The following is a 10,464-nucleotide window of genomic DNA, read 5'->3' on the forward strand; positions in this document are numbered from 1 at the left end:
CAAACTAAAACTATTCATTTTATTTTCTAAACTGAAAAATATATTTCAAATATCAAGATATCATTTATGCATGGATTCTCTACAACTAAATACACCCAACCTCATATTTAATATCATATTTATTTATTCAAATTGCATCATGATTCAAACTTTGTCACCTTAGCTAAGTATACCACTCCACCTTACCTAAGTATACCAATCCACTGATGTAATATAACATTCATTGAAGCCCTATGATCTCTCAAAAACATGACTTACTTTCCGTATTGATTGCATTTAGTAAATTAACGTAGATAAGTACAGCAAAGCTTTTCTTAAAAGTTAACAATATTAATAGAACTTTAGTTTGAAAATATGAAATTTCAAATGACTTTGGCTAACAATTTTAAAACTCTTTGCTCTACTCGTGCATGGGCTGCCTACAGATATGTTGCAGAAAAAACCAGATTAGTCCAGACTCCAACAACATGAATAAAGTTTCTCTCTCCTCAGCCCAATTTAACAGAACACTACTATCCAACTACTTGGGACGTCATGCTCGTAGCTATGAAGTGTGCAGTACTAATTGTAAAGATGAACAGTCCATAAATGTTGATATGCTTTGCAAGCAAGGGAGATTTAAGGAAGCTATTGGCATTTTATGTAAGAAGAGACAATTGAGGAAAGCAGTAAACATTGTATGCCAATCTGTCCAAAACCCAGATGTAAATATATATGCTACACTATTGCAAGGTTGCATCGATCTGAAATCTTTGATCGAAGGTAAAAGGGTACACGGCCATATAATTTCAGAGGGATCTAAGCAAAGGGTTTACCTGTGGAACCGTCTGATAGATATGTACGCCAAATGTGGTAGTTTGGATGATGCATGCAAAGTGTTTGACAAAATGCTCGAGAGAGATGTCTGTTCGTGGAACACAATTATAGGTGTGTATTTAAAGAATGGAAGGATTGACTGCGCAAGAAAACTGTTTGATGAAATTCCTACGCCAGACGAGTTCTCCTGGACTACTATTATTGCAGGTTATGTTCGCCACGGGCTCGCAGAGGAGGCCTTGGATGTGTTTAGACGAATGCAAGAGAATGGCGTAGAGTCAAGTAAGCATACCATTGCTAGTGTTCTTAGTGCATGTGCTAGAGTTGTGGCTGGAACGCTTGGTAGTGAGGTTCATGGTCATATTATCCGAAGTGGAGGGGAATCTGATGTTTTTGTATGGAGTGGGCTGGTTGATATGTATGCAAAATGTGGGAGATTGGAGAAGTCGTGCCAAGTGTTTGAGAAAATGCATGACAGAGATGTGGTTTCATGGACTGTTATGATTGGGAGGCTTGTTCAGAGTGGGCAGGGTGAGAAGGCCTTGAATTTGTTTTCTCAAATGCAAATGGCGGGGATGAAACCTAATCAGTTTACTTTTGCTAGTTTATTAAGTGCATGTGCAATGCAATCGGCATTAGAGTTGGGAAAGCAAGCTCATGGCCATATAATCAGAAGCGAGTTGGACGAGAGTTCCTTTGTTGAAAGTGCTCTTGTTGATATGTATGCAAAGTGCGGGAATGTTGAGAGGGCATGGAAAGTGTTTGAGAAAATGCCGAAAGCAGACCTGGTTTCATGGTCTGCTATGATTGCCGCATGTGCCCAGCACGGGCTTGCCAAGGAAGCACTCGAGTTGTTTGACAAAATGCTTAGTTCGGGGACAAAACCAGACCATGTAGTTTTTATTGGGGTTTTATGTGCATGCACTCATGCGGGCTTAGTTGATCAAGGGCATCACTATTTTGAATCCATGCGCCGAGATTATGGGATTGCACCCGGGCCAGATCATTATGTATGTATGATTGACCTTCTTGGCCGTGCTGGACGCCTTGATGAGGCAGAGAATTTATTAAATAAGATGCCATTTGAACCGGATGTTTTTTTGTGGTCTGCGCTACTCAGTGCCTGCAAAAATCAGGGTAACATTGAACTAGGTGAACGAGCTGCAGAAAATCTTTTTAAGTTGGAACCAGAAAACCCTGCGACTTACATAACACTTTCACATATTTATGCGAAAGCTGGAAGATGGGGTGATGCCACAAGAGTGAGAAAAATGATGGAAGACAGAGGAGTCAAAAAGAAGCCAGGTCGTAGCTGGATTGAGGTCCAGGACAAGGTGCATACATTTATGGTGTGAGATAGATCGCAACCACCGGTCAAGGTGTTAGAAGAGAAAAATGCAGGGAGACTGGTTTGTGTAAAAACCAAAATTTGTACAACTGGATGTTGTAAATTAGTCTGTACCGGCATGGGGAAAATCATGACATTGGCTTTGAACTCATTGCTACACCTGGGATGACTAGCAATTTTATAAGGAACTTCACATATGTGGAGATTGGCATACTGCCATTTGGCATTAAGTTTTAACTCTGAGATTGTGCATGAAAATTGTTACAAGGGATTCAAGTCACTACCCTGCCTAAAACAAATTTCATACATTACGATTTAAACACGAAAAGTTTTCACAGTTAATACTGAAACTGAAAGCTCCTGCATTAAAATTGGGTTAGAGTTTTGCATCAATATTTGTGATCTATGGATGCCGTTGTCATTTATTAGGCATTGGCTAAATAGCTGAAAATTTGCACCCCTTTACCTTGGGGTTCCATGGGAGGGGCTTGGGTTCTATATTTAAGGAGCTGGAGGTCCCATGATAATATTTTGGGGGGGCTAAAACTTAATTTGGAATCTTTTCTTATTAATTAGGAGCCCCTACTTTTTAGTTGAGCGGATGCAAAAGAGGGGGGAGCTGGAAATAGCCCCTACTGTTTAGGGAAGAATTCTGCCACCTGGCAAGAGCTTACCTTTCATTTCCCTTCAAATTGAAACCATGCTGCCAAAAATTCTAAAAATAACAATTTATATTTTAAATATTTCCTTCAATTTAGGAGCTAATTTTTTAAAGCAGATTTATATGTAATGCCCATGGGACCGCTCCCTTTTAAATGTTTCTAAAAAAGCTCAGCGGCACCCGCTTTATTTTTAAGCAAACGGGTGCCCATGGGACCCCAGCGTTAGCCAGTGCGATATAGATGATCATACATACATACCACGTCATTTCACCTGCAACTTGCTGAGCAAAATAGAAGTTGTCGATCATGAAATACGGTAAATAAAAAATGATAAGTGGTAATTTTTAAGTTCGCTATGCTAAATATTAAAATCAAACCCTAATGCATAGCAAACTAATGCAAAAATTACGGCTGATCACTTTTTATTTGAATGCATTGATAGAACAGTCTTTTACTTTTAGGTTTGTTGATTTCAACGTTTTACCAAATAAAAATATGATGTTTCTATTTGAAGATATAAACTTTGAAATTATTGATTTCTTGAATTTAGAGTTATTTGTTTAGTTTATAAATAGATTATAATTATTTTTTAAATTTTTAGTTTTTATATACTTGGTTGGCGTGTATCATAATCTAGGCATTTAAAATTTATTATGTGTTTGGTTAATTTATACATAGATTATAAACTATTTTAAAATTGTATACAATGTAAAAATTATAATTTTAAATTCACTTAGAATACTTTTAAATTCATTTATAATTATAAGTTTCTAAATTTAAAATGTTAATTTCTAATAAGTGTGTTTTTTGAAGTATGATTATAGTTAAAAGAATATTTTACTGATTTAAAGTAGTTTTAAATTTTTTAATGAAAATGATTAATATTATTAAGACATTTAATTTCTAAATATGTTTTCGAAATAAAAAGCGACCAAAACTAGGGGGTCGGCCCTTACAAACAAAATGTTCGCAACCAACACACTACCAACAAAAACAAACAAGAGATATCATTGTAACAGAGAATTACACTAACAACCAAGAAACAACCAGCTAGCAGAGAGTTAACCAAACTAAATTAACACTTATAGCACTAACCATACTATGATTGTTCAAAGTATAAACTATTGACATAAGCAAACCAACCCATCCCAGAAACAACACACTATCATTTACATCTATCATAGTAACATCTATTCTAGTATCAAAACCTATAATACTTGACAAACTATTAAAGTTCATAATATAAAATTGTTGGCATATAGGCCAACCCAAGTCTGAGTAACAGTTGTAGACTAGCAAACCAGAGAGCAGCCGAAAACAAAAAAACAACTAGGGTCATAATAACCCATTTTACTTTTCATCCTTTACCTTTCCCCTCCCAGCCAGAAGCACCCTAGCCTAGTCCTTAGCAAGAAATTTATATAGGAGCTTGTTATCCTCCATGTCTAGCCCTATTTCATCTTTCTCCTGCACCAGTAATTGGAGTGTGGTAGCAACAACATGAGTAACCTTCAGTGCAAATTTAGAAAAGGAGTAGAACCCCTCCTCTAAGGATTTGACCCTTTTTTCCCAATTGTGTCTTCTTCTTGTCCTGTTCTTCTTCTCTTTCCTTGTTTTCTTTTTCATCATTTTTATACACCTCTTTTGTCTTTGTCAAGGGCTGGTTCTCATCCTGCAAAACCTGAGGGTTAGTAAAAACATTGATTTTTTCCTTGATGGTAATAGGAGAAGTGTCCACTTTGTTGCTGTCCTCACAGAAGGTAATAGGTTGCAGGGTAAAGCTTGTCGACACATGTGTGGTTTTAGTGGTAATGGCATTACTAGCAGATGCTTGGGTAGTACTCGCAGATGCTTGGGTATTATCAAGAGAGTTTTCACCTTTTTCTTTCTCCTCATTCCCTTTTTCTCTTTTGGAGTTAGAATGTTTCTCCTCCTCCAGTTCTCTTTCATTATTTTCTAAACTCTCCTCCTTTGCCTTGTCAACGCTGTATCTATTAGCTTTTTGTTTATACCTTGCCTGTATTTTTGCAAGACTTCCCGACCTTCTCCTACCCTTTCCACCTCCTTCCTCTTTTGACTCCTCGATTTCCACCTCCACTAGTTTTTCATTTTTGATTTTTTTACTACCCTTGTGTTCAATGACCAGTTTTGGGTTTCTTTTTTTTCTTTTTTTCTCTACTAGGGGAAGGGTGCGGAGTGTGGATTCTGGTACCAATGCTGGTACTCAGCGAAGAATTTTGATGGTGGCACTAATTTTCGACCACAACAACCGTAGGGGACAGAGGACAAGATGGAACTGATAGAGCCTAAAAATCAAGTCCTGATGGATGATGGTAAAATTATTACCCTTACTCCTCTTCTCCCTAACATCACTAATCATAGCCTCTAGGGAATGTAACAAAAAGAACGGAATAGAAATGAAGTCTCTATTTCTAAAATAGTTTAGAAGGGGGAAGTGATAATAATAATAAACTCCAAACCTACCTTCAAGCATGAGGTACTTCATTAACACTAGACAAACATCCTCCCATGGAGCTAGTAGCTTATCCCTTCGGAAGCCTCCTCTATAACGGATAGGTTCTTCATTTTTTGCAAAAAAAACTATTCATGTTGGCCTCGTCCGCCGTTTTCATAACCTTCTTCCATTTCTTTCCCTTCATGGACAACCCAATAGCCATTACAATAACCTCTTCATTAACTTGGAATGTAATACCATTTGTGGTAACCTTATGGTCATTCGACCCATTCACAAATTGGAGTGAACAATTTTCGTCATACACAACCATTGCCTGCATATAAGGAAGAAAACCCCGTTCTTTTAATAGGAACTAGGTTGCCATCTTATCTTTGAAATTTTCTATCTTTGTCGGCTCCAGTCGATTCAAATCTCCACCCATTTCTTCCCCACTAACCCCTGATCCACCAACTTTAGTAATTTTCATTTGAACCTTCTTACCGTTAATTCTGTCAACAATGATATTGTTAAACATCAATAGCACAACAATGATGCAAATAGCCTCTATAGGGTCTTTAAAATTTCCAAAAGTAAGTTTTTGGGGCGCTTCAAAATCCCATTCATTTTCATTATGGGATTCGTGCGTACTTGGCATCATTACTCTACCATCCCTGAAATCTCTAACAACATTTGAAAATATATCTTTCATACTTTCAAAAAGGAAATAATTTAAATTTTACATTATGTTACCATAATGGTGAAGTAACTCATATCTCAAATTGCAACTATTTATTATCCAGTCTGTACAACAGTGTCTCATCATCTTTCCCATATTCTTTTTATTAAATTTAGCAAATTTTGCCTTCCTAGATATAATGCTGCCAAAATTGGTACTAATCTTTATTTGTCTAGCCATGCTTAATTTTTGTCGCCTCCCCCCCCCCCCCCACCCCTTCCTTGCAGATCAGGGTCTTGATTTCCTCCTTTAGGATATCCATGCTTCTCCAACACGTCATCTCCTTTAATTCAAGCCCCATGGTAGCTGCAACATCCGCCACCATATTAACTTCCCTGTATATGTGCTGCAACTGGACTTTTTCCATCTCATTTATGGTATGTCTTATATCCGTGATGATATTTTGGATATTCGAGCCAGGCTGAGAAGCTCCCTTCACCATATCAATTATTAATTTGGAGTCACCTTCTATAGTTATTTCCTTTATTTGCATTTCACTAATCAATTGTAGACCCCAAAGTAGAGTCATTGCTTCAACCAAATTATTACTTCCTCCACCAACATTCCCTGAGTAGACTAGTAGTGCATCACCATTTCCATTCCTCAACACTCCTCCCACTGCCCCTACTCCCTTTCTTGCAGCACCATCGAAATTTAGCTTAATTTGTGTTATTGTTTTTGGTTTCCATCTTGTTTGATGCCTCTTTATAACCTTAGAGTTATCAAATTGCTTAAAGTTCCATTGAATACCCCACCTTTATGCTATTTGGCATTCCTTCCTACCCGATTCTTCCTTTGGTGTCTTACATTTGGCAATCCTTATATTTTCTTTCAGCAGTTTCTCCATAATCCCCATAACAACCTCCTCAGGTCTTTCCTCTTCAAGAAAGATTCTATATTTTTTTTTCCATATGTGCCAGCAAATGTATGGTGGGACAATTCTCCATAAGAATACCAGGTTAGGATGATAAAAGAGATAGTCCTAGTTTTTCACAAATTGACTTAAGTTCTCCTTCATCACTCAACAAACTCCAAATTTCTCCCACATCAACAATTAGATCTTTAGGGAATATGGGCATTCAAGGAAGAGGTGAGAGATATTCTCATATTTTTCTTTGCATGATAACATCTATTTGTAATAAAGAAACCTCTTTTCTTTAGATTTTCTAGTAATGATATTTTACCATGTTGAACAGTCCACAAGAAGAAATTTATTTTGGGTAGAAGATTACTAATCCAAACTTTACGCCATATTATAGGGAAAAGGTCCTTTTTGAAAAGATGTTTGTAAGTAGACTTGACAATAAAATTACTAGTAGGAGTTAAATCCCATGCCACTTTATCCTCTTGAACCTGAATTGGGATTCTTTGCGCTTCAATCAACTCTTCCAGTTCATTAAGAAGTTGGATATCCTCCTGGGAACAAGTATCTTTTTCTAATTTCTTCTACTTCCCTCCAAGGTCAATATGATCCCCCACTCTCAGCCCCATCTTTGTCTTCAACTTTTCCATTAGTCTTCTAGATTTGCTATAAACCAGCAGTTCCCCCCCCATCCAATTATCCTCCTAGAACCTGATGTTCGACCCATTGCCCATAATCCACTTTACCCCTTCCCTCAACATACCTCTGCTTTTAACAATATTCATCCATATTTTGGATCCCTTTGGGAGGTCATTGTTAAAAAAATTATGAGTGAAAAGGAAGTTAGATAGATACTTGGCTTTCATGACATTGCTCCGATCCGTATTATTTTCTCCCAGTCTCCATCCAATTTTAGCAAGGAGGGCTTTATTTAGATCTCTAAGCCTTCTCACTCCCAATCCCCCCTTTTCCTTTGGTTTGCAAACATCCTCCCAATTGACAAGATTTAACTTATTCTTTTCCTCTGTCCCTGACCAAAGGAAATTCCTCGATGTTCTCTCAATTCTGTCCACCATGTTTTGATTTATTTTAAAAAGAGACAGAAAGTATATTGGAATACCCTGTAGAGCTACAACGAGTAGTTGTAGTTTACCAGCATTACTAAGGATTTTCCCTTTCCATCCTTCCAGCTTCTTTTGGATTCATTCAACATTAGTATTCTAGAAACCATTAGTCTTAATCAACAAAATTATAGTTTAAAAAATTATTGACAACACTATTAAAATAGTCTTAAAAGTTGTTAACCGCACTTCTAAATATTCTTATATTATGTAATAAAAATCTACTTTTGAAAAAGATACAATGTGATGTTTACTTGAATTGATTATTTATTTAAAAAGAATACAACATAAATGGCTAAGTATTTGTTGTATTATACTAGAATAATAAATATAAAATATCGAAATAATTTTAATTAAATTAAAGCTCTATTAAAGTGACATGGTTATTTTAATATTTCAAAATATAGTACGTTAGAAATAAAAAAATCATATTATTAGAATTATATATTATTAAATTATATAATTATAAATCTAAGACATATAATATCAATTATTATAAGAAACAAGCAAATAAATCAATAAAAATTACAATTAAAATAAAATGAGAAATAATTATAAAAATGCACAAAGACTAATTGTATATGTTAAAAAAGAATAGAAAACTACATAAAAATAAATAAATATAATATAATAAATATTTTAAAATATTTAATAATTATATAATATAATTAATATTTAAAAATATATAATAGTTACATATATAAAATTATTCAAATAAAAATAATTAATTATTGAGAATAACTTTAGTCTCAAATATTAATTTTGAATAAGCATTCATTATATATTGCATTTGTAAAAAATCTTAGATTTTTAAAACAAATTAACAAATTTCATAATCCATAATTATAATAGTTTGTTAAAAATGATAGTTTCTAAGTTAAAAATTGTCCAGACTTCAATTTTCTTAACCAATCACATGATCAAAAAATAAGTTTTTAATTTTTAATATAAATATAAGAATATTTATTATTATATTTGTGGATTTGTAATTGCTTTCAAAATATTAAGAAACAAATTTTAATCAAAAAAATGTTAAAGAGACAATCAACTAATTTTTAGCTTTAAAAATTATTGGCAACACTAATAAAATAATCTTAAAAATTTGATAACTACACTTTCTAAATATTCTTGATATAATATTATGAAATAAAAATCTAAATTTAGTAAGTAAAAAAGTTATAATAAAATTAAATTATTAAAGAAAAATTAAAAATATTAATATTACTTTTTAATTTCAAATTTATTATAAATATAATTAATTATTTAAATTAATATGCTAAATTAGATTAATAAAATTTAATAATTTAATTAAGTATTTAATATAAATATATATATAAATTTTAGTAATTTAAATCACTCTATATAAAATTATAAATTAAGAATATCATAAAAAAATTTTAAAGAGGGGTAAACGATTCGCCCTGGAGCTATGAACCAGTGAGGCCACAAACGGGACCTCATCCCCATTAGATTTGAATCTTGATGGCAAGGATAACAACTCAACAACTTAACCATCACAACATGCCACTATTGGCAGAATACCATAATTAATAATACTTCTTTTTTAAATATATTTTTATTTTTATTAGTTTGATACATTTAGATTGTTAATAATAAAAATAATTTTTTTTTTTTTTTTATCAAACTAAATTCATTGAAAAATTAAAATTATATTAATATATTGATAATTTAATATAACTTTAGTTTTTTAATGAATATAATGCATTGTTAAAGGTTATGAAGAGGGGTGGTTGTGTTGTAGATAGACATTAATTAGTTCATGGATGAATGTATTAAGGTTGTCTTCTTAGATTGTTTTGGATGTTGAAATAATAATCAATATAAATCTATTACCCACCAAAACAATTTTAACATTAATTATAATCTATTTAGAAACTAAAAAATAATTCTATTTTTTTTTTTAAAAGTAATAGTTTTTATGTCTTAAATAGAAACTTCAGTTAGAATGTTAAAACCCCCAACCGTAAAAACTAAACAGCCCTGCAGTAGTCTAAAAAATTGAAACGCTACAATATTTAAAAACTTTATTTGAAGGAGTTACCACTTATCATTTTTTATTTGAATGCATTGATAGATTGGTCTTTTCTTTACAGAGGATGTACGACTGACAACGTCTGTTTTGCTCAGCAAGTTAAAGGTGAAAGGACAGCGATATGCATGTATGAGCATGTATGTGGCATTGGCTAAGGGTGTGCAAATATTCAGCTATTTAGCCAATGCCCATCCATTATTAGGATGAGGAGAGCAAAACACTTATGGAATGCAAGATCTTGCATCAATATTTTAGTAATCATTCTATGAGACATTATCAAAATAAAGAGAGAAACTATAGCTTAGAAGCTTTCAGATTCACAACTAAATGTTGCAAACCATGTTGTTATGAAAATCATAACATTATGTTTGAGCTCATTGCTACACCTGGAACATCTTTTGTGAAGTTTGC

The 10,464-nt window shown here is 33.5% G+C and overlaps 1 protein-coding gene across 1 annotated transcript; it reads left to right on the plus strand.

The window, feature by feature from the left end:
* The first annotated feature begins 265 nt into the window (after nucleotides 1-265).
* Nucleotides 266-2,394, plus strand: LOC149555028 (pentatricopeptide repeat-containing protein At4g37170-like). The gene has a single exon (XM_089829050.1). The coding sequence runs from the start codon at nucleotides 411-413 to the stop codon at nucleotides 2,169-2,171; it is 1,761 nt and encodes a 586-aa protein (XP_089685176.1). The 5' UTR covers nucleotides 266-410; the 3' UTR covers nucleotides 2,172-2,394.
* Nucleotides 2,395-10,464: the final 8,070 nt, after the last annotated feature.

This window comes from Cupressus sempervirens, chromosome 5, assembly GCF_028749045.1.
Source record: "Cupressus sempervirens isolate cs-2001-9-10 chromosome 5, ASM2874904v1, whole genome shotgun sequence".
In the NCBI taxonomy this organism is placed as follows: Eukaryota; Viridiplantae; Streptophyta; class Pinopsida; order Cupressales; family Cupressaceae; genus Cupressus; species Cupressus sempervirens.

What these genes read in the sequence shown, in the direction of transcription:
- LOC149555028 (XM_089829050.1), top strand. Translation starts at nt 411, where the DNA reads ATGGGCTGCCTACAGATATGTTGCAGAAAAAACCAGATTAGTCCAGAC.